A 25516-nucleotide genomic window follows, 5' to 3' on the forward strand; every position below is an offset into this window, starting at 1 on the left:
TTTAAAATGTATTATTTAAAAGCTCAAAAGTATTTCTGATAATCTCTCACTTTAGTTACCATCTGCATTTTCCCTGCTGAAAACAAAACTTGAACATATTTCATATGCAAAAACTATTTTAACTGTTTAGAATCTAGTCTGAAATAGATACTTTGCCTAGTAGAAAGAATCTGATGTAAAATTAGTTAGCTGATGTCTAGTTTTGCTGGATAGTTACTGTAATGTAAGCCACACAGCTCAAAGGACTTCAGCAATCAGTGAAAGCCAAGGTGTAAGGGTTCTTACAGGATTTTTCATAGGCCACTGAGCTTTTACCTGCATTATTATTTTTATTCTGAAGTTCATTTAGTCTTCGCATTCGTTCCTCATTTCTCATTCTAAGCTGATCAACATTAATACTGGAGACAGATTTTAAAGAGAGACCATCTGGTGGTATATTAGGATTGTTATCCTGTAATTAAAAAAAACACTTCATAAACACTCATTATTAATATAATTAATCAAAGTATGTCCTTACTCTCAATAAATGTAAGAATAAAACAAAACATGGATCTTTTATATTCTGATTCTTATGTTCATCCATACAGACTTTATAGTCAGGGGTAAGATACAGCATTTGTAATAACAGAAATGCTGCTAAACTGGATACAGAGTGGCAATTACAGGGTCTAAAAGGAAAAAATCCTGTACCAATGGGCTCAGATTGAAGATAGTAAAGTTCTGGCAGAGGGACAGATATAGAGATTAATAAAAGAGAAATAAAAATCTAGAAAGAAATTATTAAGTTTTTGGATAGGGAGCAAACAAAATGCAAGGGGGCCTGGGCGGGGGAGGGGGGATTCAACAAATGATCTGAAACAAAATTAAAAGTGCATCAATGAGTTGGGTATGGTGGCACATACTTGTAATCCCAGTGGCTTAGGAGGCTGAGGCAGGAGGATCACCTGAGCAAAAGTGAGACTCTAAGCAACTTTAGTATAGTATAAAGTAGGACTAAGGGTGTGGTCAAGTGCCCCTGAGTTCAATCCCTAACGCCCCAAAAAGTGAATAAATGGCATTAAGAGCAAACTATAAAACAAATTCTCATGATCTTGGGTTAGGCAATGGTTTCTTACATAAGGCATCAAAAGCCCAAGTAATGAAAGATTGAACCTCATCAAAATTTAAAACTTCTAAAACAATACTACCAAGAAAGTAAGAGAGACAGCCTGTCAAATGGGAGAAAATATTTGCACATCTTACATCTGCTTCAAGACTTATAGTCAGAATGTTTAAAAATAATACAATTTTAAATATAATTATTTTAAAATAATACAAAAATAAAAACAATTTGAAAGTGGGCAAAGGATCTGAATAGACATACCTTCAAAGAAGCACATGAGACAATGTTCAATGTCATTAGGGAAATGCAATTCAAAACTAAGATACCACTTCACACTCAGTAGATGGCTATAATAAAGTCAGGAAATAAGTTATGTGCTAGCCATTTTATCAATGTAAAATGTTTACAGTGTAAAATGGAGCAGCTGCTTTGGAAAACAATGGCAATTCCTCAAAATGTTAAATATAGAGTTACCATAAAACCCAACGGTTCTAGGTGTGTACTCAAGAGAAAACAAAATAATAATAGTAGCATTAGTCATAACAGCCCCAAAGTGAAAACAATCCAAACATCCATCAACTGTGGAATGGATAAACAAGATGTGGACTATACATAACACAGAATGATTATTCAGCAACAAAAAGGAATCATGTACTGACATACTTGAAAGAAGCTAGTCACAAATGATCAAATAAGATCTCATAATGAAATATCTGGAAAAGGCAAATCTATGTAGAGACCCAAGTAAATAAGTGGTTGCTAGGCAACAAAATTTCTGCTACCTGAAAAGCTATATGTATAACAATGCTAATTCACAGCAGCATCTGTTTTTTGCTGAGTGCTCCTGGCATACCTGGGTCAGTACTAAATGCGTCAACATTTGTTATCTTCAGGTCATAGAGAAGGAAACACACAGAATTTAAGAAAACTGCCGAAAGTTGCCTACCCAATGAGAAAGTGACAACACTGGAACATGTATGTACTGTATGTGTTACTGACTGCATCAGAAAGCTGTGGAATAGTGAGAAAAACATGGGTTTGAATTTCATTCCTCTTGTCCATAAACCTTGGATAATTCACTTGATCCAAATGGAGTTGACACCTATAGCCTAGTTAGGTTCTTACGAGAATGTAACAGGCTTTCTATAAGTACAGTGTCTTTTCTGAAATCATATATTCCAGAGGGGGAAGGATTGAAGCTTGGGGTAATGAATTAACACAGGAGATTTCTGTGCCATTTCCAGAGCTTCTACTTTACCACCACCCCAAGAGGCAATTAGGTAGTCAAGGCATCAGAGTTTAAGGAGCTATAAGATCATCAAGTTAATTGCTGGGAGAGCCTACATTCAGAACCATGTCCACTTCACTTTCAAAGCAAATGCTTTCTTTTATTGGACCATAGGAATTTATCATGGGTCAGAACCTAGACCATTTGCCTTTTTAAACGGAAAAAAGAGGGAGGGCACAATAATTCATACATACGAAGTCCAGTCCTTTCAATTTGTTCCTCCTGCGCTCCCTTGCAGAAGGCAGTTGTGTTGGTGGACGGAGAGCATCATCTTCAATAGCAGGGTAAGTCTCACCATAAGCTCCTAAATGGCCACACAAGGGAGAAGTCTTTAAGCATTTCAAACATTTTACCCAGAGCATAATCTAGAGCCTGTTTTTACACCAGTAAGTATACATGGTTCACAGAGTTTTAGTGAATTCACGAAATGAGAATCATCACTACAATCTAGAATATTTCCATCAGAGGGCTGGAGAGGTAGCTCAGTGGTAGAGTGTTTGCCTAGTATGTACAAGACCCTGAGTTTGAGACTCAGCACTGTTTTAAAAAGGAAGAATATTTCCATCACCTCAAGCCCATCAGCAAGTACTTCCAAGGCCCAGGTCAACATCTAAACTAACATAGCCTTTTCTGGTTGACTTCTTTCACACAGAAGGTTCTCCCATGTCTTTTCATAGTACCTAGGCAGTTATTTTTCCCCTACCTTCACAGGGCTGGAGATCATGTATGCTAGACTCTACTGCCTTCCAGCCTCTGCCAACTGGTAGCTCATTTCTATAGCACTGGACAGTATTCCATTGATGAACAGAGTTTATCCATTTACCCACTGAAACACATCTTGGTTGTTGCCTATTTTAGGCAAATATGAATAAAGGCGCTATAAACTTTCATGTACAGGTTTCTGTATGGACATAAGGGTTCCTTACCCTTGAGTAAATACCAACAAATATTACTATTAAATCATATGGTAAGATTATATTTTTATACAAAACTGTCACCTTGTCTTTCAAAGTGGCTGTACCATTTTGCATTTCACACCAGCAATGAATTATATTTCCTGCTGGTCAACATCCTCACCAGGATGTGGTAACATCATTGTTCTGAATGTTGACCTTCTAGCCAACATTCCATAACCATTTTAACTTAAAAATTCCTAAAATGATACATGATAATCATCTATTCATACACTTATCTGTATATCTTCTTTGAAGAAGTGTATGAAAGTCTTCTGCCCATCTTTTTGTTGTTGTTGTTTTCTTATAGGTGAGCTCTTGGCATATTTTATCAAAGTCTTTTACTGGGTATGTCTTGTGCAAATATTTTCTGTGTCCTGTCTTCTCATTCTCTTGACAGTGTCTTCCAGAGCAGAAGTAAATTTGTTTGTGGTGCTAGGAATCAAATCCAGGGTCTTATCCGTGCTTGGCAAGAGTTCTACCACTGATCTACATCCCCAGCCTTTAACGTTTTTGTTCTTGTTTTTTGATGTAGATGGACACGATAACTTTATTTTTATGTGGTGCTGAGGATCGAACATAGTGCCTCACATGTGCTAAGTAAGTGATCTAACACTGAGCCACAACCTCTGCCCTGTTTTTGTTTTTGAACAGAGGTCCAGCTTATCAGTTATTTGTTTCACAATGCCTTTAGTGTCATAAAAGTTATCACCAAATCCAAGGTCACTTATACTCTGAACCATAGTAGTACTATGGTTCAGATGTGGAATGTCTCCTAAAGCATTATGTGTTGAAGGCTTAGTCTCCAGTGTAGGAGGTGGAGGGAAGTTTAAGAGGTGAGGTCTGGTTTTAGGTCATTGAGGGAATGCCATCAAAAGGGGATCAGGGAACTTTGTCCCCTCCACTATTTTTGTATCTTGGCCATGAGGTGAGTGGTTCTGCTCTACCAGACGCTCCTGCCATGATGTTCTACTCACTCTCAGACCTAAAAGCAATGTGGCCACAGTCATGGGCTGGAAAATCTAAAACTGTGAGCCAAAGAACCTTTTCAGGTTAATTTATGTAAGGCATTTGTTACAGTAACAGAAAGCTAATACACACAGTACTACAATTTTGTTCTTCTGATACTGCATTTATTGGCTGTGCTGGATCTTTGCCTCCTTGTGTAAACTTTAGAATTGGTTTGTCAATATCTGCTCAATAACTTGTTAGGATTTTGATTGGAATTTACACTGAATATATAAACTAAATTAGCAAGAAGTGGCATCTTAACAACATACTTTCCATGAATATGGAATGCCTTCATTTGTTTAGTTTTTCAGTTTCTTTCATCAGCTTTTTATGATTTTCTTTATACAGAACTTATTTATGTGTTGTTGGATTTACACTGCAGTGTTTCTTTTTTGGTGGGGAGGGGCTAATGTAAATGGTATTTTTACTGGTGCATTATAATTATACATTAATAGTAGGATTCATGATGATAACATGCACATAATTTGATCACTCATCCCCCCCCCACCCTGTATCTCCTCTCTGAACCAGTCTCCTTTCTAGTCTATTATTCTTTTTTTTTTTTAATTGTAGATTGACATATAAAAAAAATAAAGATATTGTGTCCATGTGTTGCTGGGGATCAAACCTAGGGTCTCATGCATGAGAGGCAAGCTCTCTACCACTGAACTACAACCCCAGCCCTATTATTATTCTTTAAAAGCAGGATTCATTGTGGTATGTTCATACATGAGCATAGCATACTTAGTAATTTTGTTGCCTAATTCTGCCAGCCCACCCTCCTCCAGCTTCCACATATGAGAGTAAACATTCAGATCCTGACTTTCTGAGTCTGGCTTATTTCAGTTGGCTTGATGTTCTTCAGTTCTGTTACTAGAAAATGACATAATTTCATTCTTATTTATGGCTGAGTAAAACTCCATTGCATACACATACACATTATTTTATCCATTTGTCTATTGATGGACACATGGGCTGGTTCTGAAAGTTGGCAATTGTGAACTGCACTGCTACAAACATCAGTATGCATACGCCACATTACTGTATGCTGATTTTAATGCATTTGGGTTAATAGCAAGGAGGAAAACAGCAGTATCACATGGTGATTCCATTCCTAGTCTTTTGAGGAATCTCCATGCGATTTCCAAAGTGGTAATACTAATTTGTAGTCCCACCAACAATGTACAATATACCTTTTCTTCCACATCCTCACCAGCCTTTATTATTCTTTGTATTCTGACATTAGTAACCTGTATCTTCTCTTTTTCTGTCATTCTCACTGGAGTGAGATGAAATTTCAGCACAATTTTGCAAAATTTCCCTGATTGCTAAGATGTTGAATATTTTTTCACTTATTTTTTGACCATTTCTATTTCTTTTGAAAAAATGTCTAGATCATTTGCCCATTAATTGACTGGGTTGTTTTTCTGGTTTTAAAATTTTTTAGTTCTTCATGTAAATCAATGGACGTGTAACTGATGTGATTCTGCAATCTGTATACGGGGTAAAAATGGGACTTCATAACCCACTTGAATCAAAGTGTGAAATATGAGATATCAAGAACTATGTAATGTTTTGAACAACCAACAATAAAAAATTTTAAAAAAAAATTTTTAGTTCTTTACATATTCATAGGATATTAATCCCCTATTCAAAAGAGTAGCTGGTAAATATTTTCTCCATTCTGTAGGCTCTCCATGTTTTTGTTTCCTTTGCTTTGCAGAAGCTTTTTAACTTGATGCCATCCCATTTATTGATTCTTGGTTTCATTTTTGAGCTTTAGGATTCTTAATGAGGAAGTTGATTCCTGTACCAATATGTTGAAATGTTTTCTTCTAAGAGTTTCAGTGTTTCTGATCTAATTCCTAGGTCCACTTTATGTTAACTTTCATGCAGGGTGAGAGATAGGGATCTTGATTCATTCTTCTATGTACAGATGTATAGTTTTCCAGCACCATTTTTTTAAAAGGCTGTATTTTCTCCAACAAACGTTTCTGTAACCTTTGTCAAAGATCAGAAAAGTGTATCTATGTGAATCGTTCTGTCTCCTAGTCTAGTGCTTTTATGCCAGATATTGTATTTTCAATTTCAGATCTATTTGTTCATTGCTCGTATGCAGGAAGATGATGGACTTATATTCTGTAGCTTTGCTATAACTGCTTATTCGTTCTGGGAGTTTTTTTTTCAGATTTTCTGTGGGTAATCATGTCATCAGTGAATGATGACTTTATATCTCCTTATCTCCTCTTCTCAGCATATCTTTAATTTTCTTTCTTGCCTTACTGTATCAGCTAGGGACTTCCAGTATAATGTTAAGGGTGGAGAGAGAGAACAACCTTGCCTTGTTCCTAATTTCAACAGGGAAGTTTTTAGTTTCTTATCATTAAGTCTGATGTTAGCTGAAGGCTTTTAAATAAATGTTCTCTTACCAAATTGAGGAAGTTTCCCTACCTTCCTTGTTGGTAGAGTTACCATGAATGGGTGTTAGATTTCATTTCAGTTATCAAATTTGCAGGTTGTTCATGGTATTCCTTGACCTTTGAATATCCATTGGATCTATGGTATTGTCCTCTCTTTCAATTCTGACATTAATAATCTGTATCTTTTTCTTAGCTTAGCTAAAGACATCAATTTTATTGATCTCAGAGAAAGAGCTCTGGGTTTCATTGATTTTTCTCTATTGATTTTCTATTTCAAATTTGTTTTCTGCTCTAGTTTTTCTTATTTCCCCTCTTCTCACCTTGGACTTCATTTGCTCTTCTTTTTTCTGACTACCTAGTAGGGAAGCTTATATTATTGATTTTAGATTTTTCTACTTTTCTAATTATATGCATTCAGTGGTCTAAATCTCCCTGTAAGTACTATTTTGCTATATCTCACAAATTTTGATAAGGAAATTTAGTTAAAAGTATTTTTTAATTCATTGAGATTTTGTTCTTTTGACCCATGTTTTATTTATTTATTCTTTTGACCCATGTGGGGTTTAATCTGCAAGTATTTAGGGATTTTCCAGCTATCTTTCTATTATTAATTTCTGTTTTTTTCCCATTGTCATAATGGACATTAGATGATTTCTCTCCTTTTAAATTAGGTGTGCTTTATGGCCTAAAATGTGGTTTTTGTTGTTTGGTTTTTTTTCTACTTTAATCTCACAAACTTTATAAGAACAAGAAAATATATCCTGATGGGGAGAAAAGACAAAAATTAAATTTCCAACCTTAAACATCAATTATGCAAATGTCAGAGAAAAACTGTAGTTTTCCCAAGTAAAAAAACAAAGAGCCCCCGCTATGAAGAATTCCTTCTAAAATTCTTAAGGATCCAGGCTTCATAGACTAATGATGGCATTACACGAACATACATTAACCAGGGTCAAAATTTAAAGCTTTTGGTATAGCTACAATTTTGTTACAGTCTTGCCCCAAAAGATGGAGGTTAAAATACCAGAATGAAAGTAATAACTCTTTCTAAACACCACCCCATAACAACCAAGCTCTGTTCTTAACAATTGAACCAGGGGATAGTGTGAACACAGTCCCCCACTACCACAAATTATGCAGTCGAGTTTCCCACATTTGGGGAAATTGCAAGGGTCAGTACATCCAGAGTGCTTAATTTAAAAAAAAAAAAAAAAATCCAAACAATTAAATGTAGTCTTATTTTGGTGAATATACCATGTGTGCCCAAGAAGTTTGTTCTGTTGCTGAATGAAGTGGTCTATAGATGTCCATTATAATCCAGTTGATTAATGGTACTGTTGGGTTCAACTATGTTCTTACTAGTTTTCTGCATACTGGATCTGTCCATTTCCGATAGAGGGACATTCCCAAACACAATAGTAGATTCATCTATTTCTTTCTAAAATTCTATGGGTTTCTGACTCATATATTTTGACATAAATGTGAAAGCTAAAACTGTAACTCTTAGAAGAAAACCTAAGGAGGTAAACTTCGTGACACTGGATTTAGTAGTAGCTTCTTGGATACGACCCCAAAAGCATGGGCAAAAGGTAACATTAATTAAGATAAAAAAACTTCCATGCAAAGGACACAATCTATAAATTGAAAAGGACAAACCCCTATTGGAGAAAACATCTGCAAATAATATATTTGATAAGGGGTTAATATGTAAAATATATACTAACGTATTCCTATAACTCAACAATGTAAAACATGATTTTTTTAAATGGCAAAGGACTTGAAAAGCTACTTTTGCAAAGAAGATACATGAATTGCAGATAAGCACGTGAAAAGGTGTTTAACCTCACTGATCATTACAGAAATGCAAATCAAAACCACAATAGGGTTTTACCTGTAAGGACAGTTACTATCAAAAAAAAAAAAAAGTTAACAGGGTTAGGATTGTACCTCAGTGGTACAGCAATTGCCTAGCATGTGTAAGGCACTGGGTTCAATTCTCCACCACTGACTAAAAAAAGTATTTTAAAAATATTTTAGTTGTTTGCAAAGATATGGAAAAATTAGAATTCTTGTGCATTGTTGGTGAGAATGTAAAATAGAGCACCTGCTGTGTAACTGGAAGAAAATTCTTCAAACAATAAAACAATTACCATATGATTAAGCAGTTCCAACTCTGTAAATACATGAAAGACTTGAAAGCAGTGACTCCAATAGATCCCTATACACCCACTTTCATAGCAGCCTTACTTACAATAGCCAAAAGGTAGAAGCAACTCAAGTGTCTATTGACAGATGAATGGATAAACAAAATTTGGTACAGTGGTTTCAGCCTTTTTTACAAAAGGGAGAGGGAGAATGCGAAACATGCTAGGATGTGAGTGAACCTTGAGGACACTATGTTAAGTGAAATAAGTCAGTCACAAAAGGACAGATTATTGTACAGATCCACTTGCATGTTTCATGGTGAATATATGAATGTATACATTATGTAAATTGTTGCAGTTTGCTTTTTTGCTCAGCATATTTCCCAAGAGTCATCCAAGTTACTGAGTTATTTCAACAAGTGGTTCCTTTTTATTGCAAAGTTGTGCTGAAGGTGGGGATGTTATTAGAGTCTGCTTAGCCTTTCACCTGTTGAAGGACATCTACACTGATTCCAGTTTTTTACTGTTATAAATAAAGCTGTTATCAACATTTATGTACAGGTTTTTGTGCAGACTTTTTAAGTTCATTTTAGTAATTCTGATTTTGAAACTTGTATATCTTATAAAAGACATATTTAATGATTATTCATTAAAAGAGAAAATAGAATATTACTTTTTAAATCATCTTGTACAACCTAGTACTAGTTATGAAGAAAAGCACTTAAAAGAAATATAAATATTGTTTAATAATTAAATGAGGTAGCATTAATGAATTAAAATAAATATACTCACCAATAAAAGCACTATCAGATTCCAATAATGAATTTTTCAAAAAATCATCAGTGTCATCTCTGAGCTAAAAGAAACATCATATATTAATAACTTTTTATTAGTCCTGTGTGGGACAACAAATCTGTACTAACAGCCAGCAAAACTGTCCCCGCAAAGAGTATGGGGAGAGAGGTAGGATTGACATTCCAGTGCCCAGAAAATTCTGGAAAGCCTTAGCACATACAACCCCCACCAAGATAGTGAAGGCAACAGTCTGACTTTATCATTCCAGGATTGAGATTTTTGTCAGGCAGACTTTTACTCTTTAATTCCACTCCTCACTGCCCTCTTATGGTTGAAGCCAAAAAAAAAAAAAAAAAAAAGGATAGCATTACTGTAGAAAATATAAAAGTAATGAATCCAATTAAGTATTAAAAGTTTAAAAACCATTGCTGAGATTCACTCATCCTTTAAATAAATCTGTGTATAATATACATACTAGTTCCTAGATACAAAGGTGAATTAAGAGCTTCTGCTGCAGAGTAGATGGGGATCATAGTCCCACAGCAAGGAGAAAGACATGCCCTCAGATAATGATGAACATATACAATAACAACTGTCATGATGATCACAGTATAGATATGATGGGACACAGAGCAAGGAAAAAATAATGCTACTATTGGGTTAGCATTATAATTAGCTCCCAAATGAGAGGTAACAAATTTACAAGTAGAGAAGTTTACAGTTTAAAAGAATAATGCCATTTTTATATCAAAAGGAACTTAAAATCATTGAACAAGACTTCTCTGCACCACCTTTAGTAGATTTCTTGGCTTTGCTAGAACACTTGAACACTTGAACAATAATGGCTTGCCTTTAATTTTTAAGGCAATGAATTCTACCCATGAATAGCATTCATTATAAAAACATTCTCTTACACTGAATTCTTCCATATGCTGCATTCATATCTCCTTTTTAATTTACTACCTAATGATTCTACTTCTAATTTGTAGAAGATAATAATGATAATCATATCAGCTGAATCAAAGGGTCTGAATCAGCCATTCTGAGCACTTCACACATATTGCCCAACCCTCTCTTCTGTATCACAGTCCTTCACATAAATGAAGAGTGATCAAAGTCCACCTAAGTCTTCTTTTCCATGACAATCATCTCCAGTTTCATCCTATATAATTTTTCATATAATCCAGCCCCTAGAAAGATCAGGAGTCCAAAACATTAGCTTCTGTTAACAACCACAATAAACCTGTTGGCTTATGTTGAGCAAAAACTGCTATTACTCAAAATCCCAGATATTGTCATTATCTTTTCACTGAAAAATTCGACCTTCTCCTATTAAAGTAAAATCCAACTTTAGACCACTTCTACTACTCCTACCACCAGTCTAAGCCAGTTTATCTCTTGCCTAGATTATTGCAATAATCTATCCCACTCAGCCTATTCTCAATATACAGCAATCAGTGATCGAGTGAGAAACATGAAACTCTTGGATACCAAGACTTTGGAAACTTCTTATCATCTGTGCAGGCCTGAAGGGCAAACCTCACTGCTCACCTGTGTCCCATTTGCCCCCTCACCCTTGTTTGAAGCTCTCCTCCTCCCAGCCACCTTCCTGCTCCTTACATGCACTAGATAATCCCTGTCAAGCCTCTGCCAGGAACAGTCTTCTTCCATATGTAATACCAATAGTTTCCATGGTCACCTCCCTGGTGTCCTTAATCAAAAAAAAACATTACCTCCTCAATGAGGTTCCCATACCCACTATATTTTAAATATTAAGTCCTCCCACCCCAGCACTCCCTAATTTCTTTCCCTGTTTATCATTTTCCCTCAGCACCATGATTTAACATAATATAGATCTATTTATTGTCTCTCTTTCCAGAATGCAAGCCTCCAGAGGGCAGGGATTTGTTTTTTCATGTTGACTCCTATACCCCAGACATGTGAAACAGTTTCCACAAGTATTTGCTAAATGAAAACTGTTCACCCCCTCCCCTTCATTCAGTCTTATACTAATGTCACTTCAGTATAAGAGTGAGGAGGTGACATTTTGTCACTCTATCTCCTTGCCTTGCTTATTTTCTTTATAGGCCCCACCACTACTTTTATTAGTAACCCCTATTAATACTAACGTTGATGACAGAAAATGCTAACTCTGTACCCAATATAAGCCAGGCCCTACTCTAATTATCCTCACTTAATTATCACAAATAACACTTATGCTATATTTTTATTTAATAAGCAGAACTTATTTTAGGTCAAACTTGTCTCTAAGTGACTTATAAATATTAATTTACTACTTACAGCCACCCCAGAGGTAAGTATATATTATCATCTTCATTTTACAGATAAGGAAACTGAGGCATAGAGATTAAATAATATGCCAAACCACATGACCAAAAAGAGATTAATTCACACAGACTAATTCAACTCTTATTCTTAGCCATTACAATGTTTTTTCTACATATTATACTAATACTTCTCTAGCTACCACTGCATTGATGAGAAAAAATTTAAATTCTTCCTTAATTCAATATTCCTGAAGAATTAAAATTTGGAAAACTTATCATATTCCTAAAAATTTTTACACACAAACATCTAACTCAAAAAATTAGAACTGGCTACAGGGCTGGGGATATAGCTCAATTGATACAGTGCTTGCCTTGCATGCACTAAGGCCCTGGGTTTAATCCCCAGCACCACCAAAAAAAAAAAAAAATAGAACTGGCTACTTACCATTCTGTGCTCTTGTACTTTGGCACTTGGGATGGAGTTTAAGTCAGCTATAGTTGATGGAGAATAAAAACAAGATTAACCTACTTCATATACAAACAGAGATATGAAAAATTGTGGTATATATGTGTAATAAGAATTGCAATGCAAAAAAAAAAAAAAAACCCCAAAGTACATGTATAAAGACATGAATTGGTGTGAATATACTTTATATACAAAGATAAGAAAAATGGTGATCCCAAGTCTCTACAATCTAATCAGCCTTCCTGTTTCTCCAAATGTTTCTCCAAAACATTTTTTCCTTTTAGAAACTGCCTCTGGGAATAGAGGCTGCCAATAAGTATAAGTATACATTAAGTATACATAAGTATACATTCCTTCTCAAAATATTTTACAGACATCTTTGTGACTATTAATAGTTAGACCATAATCTTATGAATTACATTATCATAGTATCTGCTGAAGTCAGAGGGTATTCCTGTAGGGATGGATACCCTTGATCCCAAAATGCATCTGTATCCTCCTGGAATACTTTTGGCCTAATCAGTCTAAGATGACAAGGTCCCACAAGATCAGACCATCATTTGAGAGTTGTAAAGAAAAACAATACTATGGGAGGCCGACATAGCATGTGACAAGTGTTTGCTCCCCTTTTGTTTGGTGTGGCATTCTCGGTCACCCCGTGATCTGGTTGCTTAGGTAACCAAAGATAGTAGCCCTGATCTTTAGGGTTGAGAAAAAGCAAATGTGTCTTCGTGCATGGGCGTGCCTTCCTATATCCCCTATATTCCCATGGAACTCACCTGTTCCCTTGTGATATTTACCCTTTGCCCTGTTTGGGATAGAATGTTCCATGGAAATGCCCACTGCGTGTCCCCTTCTCTTACTCTGCCCTTGGATACGGCCTAACTAGATGTCAGTCAACCTGCTGATAGCAGACATCATGAAGCTAGACTCAGCCCCCCGAAACCTGACCCCTTGCCTCATTTGAATGACTTCTCCTCAATAAAAGGGGTCAGCACTTGCGGGCTCACTCACTCTCTTTCTGCAGACCCTTAAGGTCAGAGGCGCCGTCACAGCATCCTCAAAGAAAAAGGTATTTTTGTCTCGTGTGTGTTTATTTCACGCAGCCCAGTTCCCCTGGAGTGACCCCGAGTGTTTTAGTCGCATGCAACTCGGCACACACAATACCACAAGGACATAAAGATTGAAAGCTGCTTAATGAATTTTCTCTCCAGATGATGTACATTAGGGTCATTCCACTGTCATAGGAAAATACATGAGGTATTTACTAAAAATTCTGAACCAGATGAAGGGAAGAGGTCCCCTATACAAAGTTTTCACCTATGATCTGGGCCCAATGTGTCACATTACTTACTCTTGTGATGCTATCTCATGAGGTGAAAAACTTCTTCAGATTGTACAAGCCAGTCAAGCGTGCCTAAGGAACGGGTCTTAAATTTTCATAAAAATAACTGGTAGGACCATCCCTCCAATTCTTGTTATCTGATTGCTGTGTTTTTAGAACTCATTTTTATTTTGACCACTGTCAGTGGCATGAAAGCTAACAAAATGGACGAGAAACAGATCTGGGGGCCATGCAGTAACCTGGGGTATCAGAATCACCCATTGATATTCTCTGAGACAACTAGCTCCACTCTGCCTTCAGGTGGCCACCACCTTCATGCCTATCCCCAGTTACACATTCCCACGGGACCCCAGATTTCTCTTTTGCAACATCCATCACTTCAATAAAGTATAAGCTCTTTGAGAGCAGTAGCCTACTTCATTCAACACCATATTCCCTGAATATAGGTCAGTTATCTGTGCTCCTAGTAGATACACTGTAACTATCTGTTGCCTGAATGACTAAACAAAAACATAATCCAGTCTAATGGTTTACACACTTTATGCCGTACTTCCCACACACAGTAGACACATGCTTAATAGGGCACTAATGTGTTGGCTCAGCATTCCTTCCTTTGGTTCCAGTTCCTAGTACAGATGTCACCTGAAATAATCAAAGTACTCAATCCTACTGGCTAGAGTGAATGGCTGGGCCCTCTCATCCATGGATAAAGGACCCTTACCCAAGCCAATTAGAGAGTTCTGGTACAATGTGTCAAAAACACCATGTGAGCATGGAACTGTGTAGGGAGGGGGCTGCTAGCAATTGAAATCAATACAAGAGACATACAGCCGACAAGAAACCAATCTACCCACAGTATCTGTAATTTTAATGACTGTTTCTTACCTTCAGCACCTTCCTGCATTTTTATTCTATTCAGCCGTCTCTGCTGCTCTCTTATCAGGGCTTGCTGCTGAATCTCTAAGGTATGAGGATCTCTTGGAGAATCCGGGTACAAAAGTTTCAGATCAACTCGTGTTTCTGAATCTGACACAAAAAAAAAATAGATTACCATAACTAAGCTAAAGCTCATTTTCAAATGACATTTTTACAGACACTAAAACCTGCACACAGGTATTTATAACAGCTTTACTTATAATTGTCAAAACATGAAAGCAACGAACATATCCTCTAGGAAGTGAATAGATATAGTATATTATTAAGTAATGGAATATTTATTCATTAATAAAAAGAAATGAGTTATTGAGCCATGAAAAGACATGGAGGTAATTTGAATGAATATTTCTAAGTGAAAGAAGCCAATCTGAGAAAACTAACGTACAGTATTATTCCAATCATATGACAGTCTAGAAGAGGCAAAACTATGGAGACAGTAAAAGGATTAATGATTACCAGGGATTAAGGGGTTGGGAGGGTATGAATGGGTAGAGCATAGAGGATTTTTAGGGTTGTGAAGCTATTTTGTATGACACTACAATGGTGGATATACATCATTATACATTTATCCAAATTGAAAGAATGTACAACATCAAGAATGAACCCTAATATAAACTATCAGCTTTAGGGTAGAAATTATGTGTCAATGTTAAGTTCACTGATCATACTTAAATGTATCACTATAGTGCAAGACTGTCCAGAATAAGGAGGCTGTGCATGCGTGGGGGCACGGAGTATATGAGAACTGTCTGTACCTTCTGTTCAATATTACTGTGAACCTAAAACTGCTTTAGAAAATAAAGTTTATTGATTTTTTTGTTTTTAAAAATCCTTATAAAACTTTACTATAAGTAACAATATAAATAGTGGGGCACCACCAAAATCAAAAGACATTAAGATAGCCATAAAAATTAATATTCTTTAATAAATGCCCTTTCACGGGCTTATCAACATTTAAGAAAACTCCTAAAATAAGCAGCAGCTTGTGATGATATACTCTGCATCCCTACCTGCCTCACTCTCACAAGAAGCCACCCAGACACCAGCAGGGCAACTATGTGCACGTATATCCAAGTGGTTAGTCACATGGCTATGACTCAGGAAGCCATGAGAACACTGTAATCATGTCTGATCCCTAAAATACACTGAAAAAATGAAAACTGTTATGGGCCAATTAATATTTTATCCCTTGCAAATATCATGCAGAAAGCAAGATAAGTGCAGATGATGGGAACCTTAGGAAGGATATCATTCTACAAGAAATGATGGTCTAAAAACTTGCCTCTGTCAAAATTGCATGAGTTATCAATTGATCAGAAGCAAAATGTTAAATACTAATTTTAAATCTTGAGACTATAGATATAGTTCATATATATAAAGGATCTTGAAAATATTATTCTCTTTGACCCACTAATTACACTGTTGGGATAAAATAATGGTTTTAAATATGTAAAGTTTTGTAATTAGATATTATCAAAAGCACATAATAGAGAATATGGGAAACACATATAATATCTAAGAATTGAAAAATGGTTAAGGGAGAACAAAGTGAATAAATGAAGCTCTGGACACAAATTTGGATGAGACCTTGGCTTTACCACTTTCAGACTCAGTTTCTTCTCTGCAAAAAAATCAACACAAACAACCAAGTCATAGGCTGAATGAGAACTGGATGTGGTAACACAGGGAAATGAACGGCCCAATTCTATGGTATTAAATCTTTTTGATCTCAAATCTCTTTATACTTACAAAAATTGTTATTTATGTATTATATCATACACACATACATATTTGCCATATTAATATTAAGTAGTTTTTGTAACATAAAAATACACAAGAATACAAATGTCATCATTTATCATGTAGCTTCTGGAAAACTCATATGCACAGCATAGAGTGAAAATGGAGAGAAAAAAATGGCTTGGTTTATAATAAAAACAGCTCTGATGTCATAGGTCCCTAGGCTAAACTGTGAAACCAAATGGCTTAATACAATGCCTAGCAGACAGTAAGTAATCAATAAATGATAGCATTAGAGTAAAAAAAAAAAAAAAAAAAAACTATAGTATATGTCATTGATGATATATAAGTCTACTTAAGTGAAAAGAGAAAATTACATGATCTGTTTTTGTCTTACATTTTTTGTTTTAATTATGCTCAGAAAGACTACATCCAAAATGTTAATAGTATGGCTTAACTAAAGTGATTTCTCCCTCTTCCTATATTTCCATATGTATTTGCTATAATTAATGCAACTTCCTTTTAAAAATAAGAGCATGTACAAATATTTAGAATGAATTTCACAATGTTATGTGGAATTATGTTACAACTTCCAATGTTATGTTACAACTTCCTCAAGCCAAAGTTAATCAGCTTCTAATCCCATCATTTCCCTGCTCATAGTCAGCAATGCCTGTGATTCAACTGACAATTTGCTGACATTCTTCTCACTGGATCCCTTCTCCTTGATGATCCACTTACTCTATTCTATTTTCAGGATCCCACATTCTCTTGCTTTTCCTCTAATTGGTCTGGCTTCTCCTCCTCAGCCTTTCTCATTAACTCATCTTCAGCTATCCATCCTCCACTAAATGCCAACTTCCATTCTTCATACTAGTCTATATAATCTCCCCCATACACTGAGGCTTTTACAGTGATATACTCTTCAAAAGAAAATGTTCAGCCAAATTGAAGTTTCATCTACCACATTGGTAAATTGAAGACCTAGAGTATATCTAAATTTTATTAATCATAATTTAAAACATGCATTATAAGTGAAATTTTACCTAAAACCAGAGTACAAACATCTTTAAAGATTCCTGAATATGGTAGAATACTCTTGCTGTATCTTTAAAGGAATAATAGGTACTTACCTCTATCTTTCAGCTCATTAAAATCATGAATATTCTGAAAAGTGGCAGCATCTAAGCCCTTAGGTGACTGTCTTCTGACAGGAGCTTGTACCCGATGTCTAGCCATATCAAATATATCCATGGGATTCCTTTTCCTGCAGACAAATGACAAAATATGATAAATGTGTTTTATTGGAAGAAAAATTAAATTCACTATAAAATAAATTTGGCATCTTTCACCCCAGTATATTGTTCAGGAGCCGCCCTGGACAGGAGCTATGTATACACCTTTAAGTCCGGAGTAAAGAGGTCCTGGACTGGCATTTCACCCTGCAGTGTAAGTGGACTTTACCTCTACTCAGATAAGAAAGGTGTAGCTCTGTGAGTGGGTGTCACCCGATGGAGTTGGATTACACCCACCTGTTTGTTGTAATCCTACTCTTCTGCCCTTTTTTGAATAGAATGTTCCATGGATTAGCTCCCTCCAGAAATAAAAGCCCGGAGCCTCAGACCATTCCCCCTCTCTCACCAGCTTCCCATTTTTTTCTCTTGCCCCGCTTTGTGGGAGCTTGAGGCTGAGAGACAGGGAAGCCATCCTGACGCCCAGAAAAGGTATTCCATGTCTGCATGGTCATTTTGTGTCGCCCCAAATTTGACCTGGGTTCAGTAGCCCACACTGGATGGGGGCTACAGTATATTATAAAAATTAACAGCTCTGTTATTTCAATTCTTATATTTTAAAAAAATAGGGCATATAAGGTCATTATAATCTTTCAAAATGCTCACATTCAAATTTAGAATTGTGGAATGATTCAGCTTTGCCTTAAATGTTCATGAGACCACAATATTTGAGGTCAGAGACATAGATTCAAAGACCAGCTCTTCTACTTATTGGCAGTTTGACCTTAATTTCATTATCTTTAAAACAAAGGTAATATGTATCCAATATAATCATGTTATCAGCAGGAGAATTAAGAGATATCATGTAAAGTACCTAGCATAGAACCTGGCTTATAAATATAACCTCAGCCCAAAGTAAAAATTTCACAAAGAACTGTAATATTAATGTGATGCTCAATATAAAGACTATTGTGCAAAGTCCCCAACATTGATTTTTAGTTGTAGATGGATGGACGCAATACTTTTATTTATTTTTATGTGGTGCTGTGGATCAAATCCAGTGCCTCATATGTGTGAGGCAAGCGCTCATACCACTGAGCCACAACCCCAGACCTCCAACTCTGATTTTATACAATGTTACCAGGGAACTTAATATTTAAATTAGTCAATTAATATTCTATTCCTGTGGTACCTAGGAAATTAATAATAAGCAGGAACCTTAGGAAGAACTTTTCTGTGGCTGGGGTTGTTGTGGCTCAGTGATACAGCACTTGCCTAGCATGTATGAGGCACCACATAAAAATAAATAAATGATAAAACAAACAAACAAAATAAAGGTATTTTTAAAAAATACCATTTTTTAAAAAAAAATAAATTTTCTGCTATAGCTTTGGGGAGTTAGGATAAGAAAGGATAGGGATGAGGAATGGTAAGGTTAGTTCAGAAAATAAAAAACCAAATATTTACTGCTGCTTCCCTCAGCACTAGGTAGGTACTCTTTTTGAAAATGCAGCACCAAGCTACAGATATAATATAAGGCTTAGTCAGACTCTGTCCTTCATTTCTTTATCATTAAATCTTTCCTGAGCCCCTAGATAGGAATATCTGGATTCTTCATAGCAGTGATCCTACTCATGGAGTTTCCTTTCTGGCATTTCCTAGGTCCATAAAACAACCCCATCAAGGCTGACACAGACCTCTAATACTCACATAGGGTGACAGGAACTCTATGGAGATTCAGTAAAATAAATACCAAAAATTGGATGCCTAATTTCCATAAAGCTAAGAGTTAAATAGGCTGATAAGTTATGAATTAGGTTTTAAATCATATTTGCATGTAAGCTATATCATATCTGTTTTGTGCCAGGCATAAAATAGAGCTTGATAATTATGAATTAATTAAAAAGAGATTTATTTTTGTGAAGATATTTATGAAATTAAAGAACCAACCTTAAGGTGACTCTAAATGTGATACATAATAAAATTATACCAAAGTAAATGTATTTAACCAGCTCTTATTTAAAAGATGAAAATTCTAATTTTTTTAAATTTAGGACTGAGATCACAAAGTACTTTCAAAAACAGACATTTATTTATTCTTCACTAGAAACTCACAGGGTAAAAATAATAATGTATAATTTTCAAAAGAGAAAACTGAAAGTCTGCCTCATTCTCTTTCTTGAATCACAGTGGTTTTCCAGAAGAGAGCAGACTTCAATTTATTAATGAAAATGAATAAAATGTCAACAATTAACTATACTGAATTAAATGCCGATGTTTTGAAGATGAAAAATGTTGCCATAGTTAAGACATTTATAACATCAAAAAATAAAAATGCAAAGCATGACTGGGTAAGTTAACATGCTATATTAAAATCACACCACATACCAGATTAGACTCAGACATCAGTATGTACTTCATATACAAAGAGAGAATCAGGAACAGTTCAAGATAAGTTTATGACTAAGTATATATATATATCATCTAGCTCTGTTCACTAAGAGGGCTTAGAAGCAATGGCACCTTATTAACAAGCACACCCAGGGACCAGAGGTTTGTTTCTAAATACTATTCTCCCCAAACAACTAGAGCTTCTTGGAGAAATGGCTGATTTTAGAACTGGGGCAGGGAAAATAGAAGATGATTCAGGAGTATCTTGAAGTACCAGAAAGAAACAAAGTATCACAAACAAAAGGATGGCCAGGCATGGTTACACACACCCCTGGTACCAAAAAGAAAAAGAAAAAAAAAAAAAAAGATGGGGACAAATCAAAGATAAAAGAGACATAGGAGCCAATCTAAAAGAGTTTCCAATAGCCAAAGCTGAAATAATAGGAGCAATAAAATAAATAATGTAATATTGGATTATACCCCAAAGTACAAAATAAATATATATGAGACAACAGAGATATAAGTAATTGAATAACTAAATAATGAAAAAAAAGAGAAATATTTCTTACTGAAGAATTTTAAATAAGATATGTGGATAACTCCCTTCTATTAGATAGAGCTTAACTCTACCCCCTTTTCATAACCTTCCAGTGGAGAAACCTGGAAAACACTACTTTAATGATGGTTAATATTAGCGTGGATGGCATGTGATATCATGTTCCACTCTTAGAATGTAATGGGAAAATAGGACTTCACTCATTATAATCATCAGAAAACATAAGACAAATCCAGACTGGTTCCCTGACCAATACTTCTATAGACTTTCAAAGTCATGAAAACCAGACTGAGAAATTGTCCCAGGCCAGAGGAGACTGAAAGACCCGACCTGACAACTAAATGTGATGCAGAACCTTCTACTGGACCCTGGAACAGAAGAAGGACATTAATGGGGAAATAGGAGAAATCCAAAAATTTCATTAGCAATAACATTTCAATGTCACCTTCTTAGTTGTGACAAATGTACCCTGGTAATATAAGATGTCAACAACAGGGAAAGCTGGATGAAGGGTGTACAAAAACTGTACTGTGTTTACAACTTTTCTATAACCTAAAATTATTCCAAAATACAAAGTTTACTTTAAAAAAAAGAGTAATAAATTACCCACTATGTTGACTTCAGAACCTATTAAAATATTACAACTTACAATTTGAAGAACACTGCTTTGAAAATTTATAAGTCCTTCTGGTAAAAATGCTCAGAGATGTTTGGAAACATTTTTGTGATTTTACTAGAACATAAGTATTCCAGAAAGCATTACATTATTGAAGGAAGATGTAAAACACAGTTCTAAAATGGTACTTTATAAAACCAGAGACCTGAAAAATTGTGTTCTATATGTGTATTATGAATTGTAATGCATTCTGCTGTCATATATAACAAGTTAGAATAAAAAATAAATTTAAAAAATATTAAAAAAATACAAAGGGATTTTCAGTGATTATTCCAATTCTGAAATTTTCTACTCCAATATGAGTATTCCCTTAAGGACTAAGTTTCTACACCTAGTTTTGCATAAGACTAAAAAAGGGAAAGTAAGAATGCAAAATGAGGTAGTCATGTTCTAAAATTATAGAATCACTAAATAAGTGACACAGATAAAAGAACTCAAGAAAAAAAATGCAATTCTAAATTTACCTTATATGAATTTCATCATCACTGTCCATGTGTAGCAACTGCCCTTGTAAACGCCTCTCTTCGCTACGAAGCTGTTTTCTCATTTCTGATAATTCCATAATTACATTTTTTTTCTCCTCTACAAATTCCCAAGTAAAACACAAGGCAAGAATAAGAACAAAAGATAAAGCACTAAAACACAGCCTAACTTATAATACACTAAAAAGCACAGAGAGAAATTCTTATGAAAGAATTGTTTTATAAATACATGGATCACGTTTAGGAACGTCATCAAGACCGCAGAACCCATTTTTTGATAATATAGGAATTTCATGCTAAGAGAGATTCTTGGGGATGGGCAGCATAACTACAGAGAGGAAGAACAAAGGAGTTCTTTTGTAGTGATGGAACAGTTCTGAAACCAAATTGCAGTCATGGTTACACAAATAAAACCTACCAAGCCTAAAATCACATTCACACAAATACAAGTAAAAACTAGTGAAATCAGTGAAGGTCTCACATAGAGAGTACCAAGGTTACCTCTCTAGATGTGAAATTGTACCACATAAGATGTTAACTCTGGGGGAACCGACTGGAAAGGCACACAGCACCTCTCTATACTATTCTTGCAACTTTCTACAAGTCTATAATCACATCAAAATAAAAAGTGAGGGAAAAAAAAAAAAAGAAATACACTCAAGGAGTAGAATACAGGTTCAAAATTTACCTTCTGCACGGAGCTGATTTTTCCTGGCAGGTACTGGAGGAGACTGTGCCCTGGACATGGAACTTTCCTGTTCAACAACAATGGCAAACATGTCATTATATCTCCTCTACTCAAATGCTTAAAAGGAGTAATTTTACCTATATGTAAAGGAACCCAACTCCACACTCTCTCCTACCTATAAAAATTGCCCACAACTGTGTCTCAACTTTCTTCTTATAACAATAAAAGGATCCATGCCTCTATTAAAAGACAATCCCTTCATCCATACTCTAAATCTGATTGAGTCCAGCTTTCAATTATCTTCTTCTTTTCCAACTTCTTCTTCTCAGTCTACGCATAAAACTTACCTCTTCTTTAAAAAAATTCTTACCAAACCTTTCTTCACTATCTACTGTCCATTCTCTCCTTCCCTTCACAGGCAGGTTTCTTTAGGGAATAATAAATGCATACTTCCAGGGTCTAGTTCCTTACTGTTATTTACTCCTCAACACACAACTACTATTACTTTTGTTCTATACCCTATTACTCCAGCAGCACTTCCCTTGCCAGAGTCACAAAGTGGTCCCCAAATGACACCTTGGTGGGGTTTTTTATTTTGGTTTAGTTTGGTTTTTCGGTACCAGAGATTGAACTTAGGGGCATTCGATTACTGGGCCACATCCTGAGTCCTATTTTGTATTTTATTTAGAGACAGAATCTCACTGAGTTGCTTAGTGACTCAATTTTGCTGAAGCTGGCTTTGAACTCTCAATTCTCCTGCCTCAGCCTCCTGAGTGGATGGGATTACAACCATGCGCCACCATGCCTGGCTTAGTGACTATTTTAAGTCCTTATTTTTGGCCAGTAGCAACTGATACCATTGCCACTTTCTCTTACCTTTTCTGTGTCTATTCTTTTCTCTGTTTCTCAAACACTTTAAATTCCCCAGTATTCCATTCTCAGCCCTTTTTACTTCTTCTATACATTCATCTTAGAGGATCATACTAATTTGCTAAGCAACAATACGTTAATGATTTCCAAAACTACAAATCTAGTTTAAAACTCTTTCCTCAGACACAGCTCATATTTTCAACCCCCTACTCTATGTAACCCTTACCAGAAGCTTTAAAGTTACCATTGACTCCTACCTACCACACACTCGGTCAAGAAATACCACTTTTTGCTGGGCGTGGTGATGTATGCCTGTAATTCCAGTGGCTTGAGCAGCTGAGGCAGGAGGATCAAGAGTTCAAAGCCAGCCTCAGCAACTCAACAAGGCCCTAAGCAACTTGGCGAGACCCTGTCTCTAAATAAAATATTAAAAAAAAAAAAAAAGAGCTGGGGATATGGCTCAGCGGTTAAGCACCTACAGGTTCAATTCCAGTACCAAAAAAAAAAAAAAAAAGGAGAAAGAGAGAAATACCACTGTTTATATGTCTTCATATAAAGGGTGTTACCCCCACCCTTCTCAGTTCTTTGTACCAATGCCTTTAAGTCCTCAAAGTCTCACACCTGGACTTCTACAAAAGCATCTCAACTTGTCTCCATGTTTACAGTCTTTACTGCCTGATAATATTATACAAAACTAAAGTGGCCATGTCATTCTCCTGCTTAATACTGCAATGAATTTCCATGCATTTTGTACCACAAACCAACTGAATCAAGACTCTCAGGGGATGGAATTTAGGAAAATGTTTCTCTAAAATGCTTCTTTGCCTATTTGGGTAATTAGGCTATTTGGAATCCATAAGCCTATGGCATAAAGTCTAAATCTCAGTACTCTCCAATACCCTACATCTGTTGTTCTCTACCCTCTCTGTTGCCTTATCACAAAGCATCATAAATATAGACCAAACCACAGTGTATTCTCCACGTCTGTCCTGTCTTCCATCTAGCCAATTTGTGCATGCTAAAGGTCCTTCACCCTGTTTCTCTTGATGGCAAATTCCTACTCATTCTTCAAGCATTAGCTCAAAGATCAACCCTTCTAAAAGATTTTCCTGGTTCTCTTTTGATTATAACTCAGTGTAAAATATAAGGGACTTCATAAGCATAACGATAGCAGCTAGAAGGTAACTTTTCAAAGAAAGGACCTTCTTGAAGAGCCTGGACAAAACCTTTTGCTAAACTATAGTTTGTCAAAAATACTCAACTTCCGGGAGCCAAATATAAACTGCAGCAACAGACAGATTAATGGAGATACTGCCTATATTTCAGATCTAAAAAAATTTAACCTATCAAAATATAAATAAGAAAATCTCATCCAATACATCAATTCAAAATAAGTAAATGAAGATTAACAAGCAAAAACAAAAAGCATATACATGAATAAAGGAACTTATGATGCTGTCAACCGAAGGAGGTCGTTGGAGTTTGCTTGTAATTTTGTTCTGAAGAGCAGGAACTACAGGAGAAGGCTGTCTTAAGCGCTGAAAAATTAAAAATAAAAATATTCAGAAATATATACACATATACATGTAAACTATATATACTGGAGGTGTATAACACCACTGAAATTCAGGTTGCTTAATAAAATATTATCTGAATCACAAATTCAATTAAATAGGATCAAATAGATTTATTATGATAAAAGTAATTTAGACATACCAATTAAAAGAATATGTCTCTAAGATTAGGATTTTTTTTAAATCAACAAACTTAAAGCAACAGTATTCCAAATATAGAAATGAAATAGCCAAAGTAAAAACATCTTTTTTTGGTACCAGTGATTGAACCAGGGGTGTTTAACCACTGTGCCACATCTCTAATCCCGCCCCGCCCCCGCCTTTTTTTTTTTTTTTTTTTTGAGACAAGGTCTTACTAAATTGTTTAGATCCATCCTACATTGCTGAGACTGGCTGTGAACTTGCAATCCTCCTGCCTCAGGTCCTGAGCTGCTCGGATTACAGGCATAAGTCACTGCACCGGGCTGAAAAATATCATCTTAATAATAAAAGGTAAATAGGATGATATAAAAAAGAAGCAAACAAAACTCCTTTCTGTAAAACAATATAAATCAACCTC

At 35.6% G+C, this 25516-nt stretch overlaps 1 protein-coding gene across 9 annotated transcripts in view; it reads right to left on the reverse strand.

Annotated features, from left to right (window-relative positions):
• The window catches only part of Cspp1 (centrosome and spindle pole associated protein 1), a 110274-nt gene that overhangs the window by 2005 nt on the left and 82753 nt on the right, over positions 1-25516 (reverse strand). For all 9 annotated transcript variants that reach the window (XM_046428535.2, XM_058573974.1, XM_046428532.2 and 6 more), the window contains 9 exons: positions 24817-24921; positions 22514-22580; positions 21808-21925; positions 17622-17755; positions 14698-14838; positions 12447-12493; positions 9711-9774; positions 2585-2694; positions 316-451 (listed from right to left, as the gene is read on the reverse strand). In XM_046428535.2, coding sequence (XP_046284491.1) covers positions 316-451; positions 2585-2694; positions 9711-9774; positions 12447-12493; positions 14698-14838; positions 17622-17755; positions 21808-21925; positions 22514-22580; positions 24817-24921 — 922 coding nt within the window. The remainder of the gene's footprint in view (positions 1-315; positions 452-2584; positions 2695-9710; positions 9775-12446; positions 12494-14697; positions 14839-17621; positions 17756-21807; positions 21926-22513; positions 22581-24816; positions 24922-25516) is intronic.

Source organism: Marmota monax, unplaced genomic scaffold, assembly GCF_021218885.2.
Source record: "Marmota monax isolate L192 unplaced genomic scaffold, Marmota_monax_Labrador192_F-V1.1 WCK01_AAM20220418_F8-fsc00044, whole genome shotgun sequence".
Classification (NCBI taxonomy): domain Eukaryota; kingdom Metazoa; phylum Chordata; class Mammalia; order Rodentia; family Sciuridae; genus Marmota; species Marmota monax.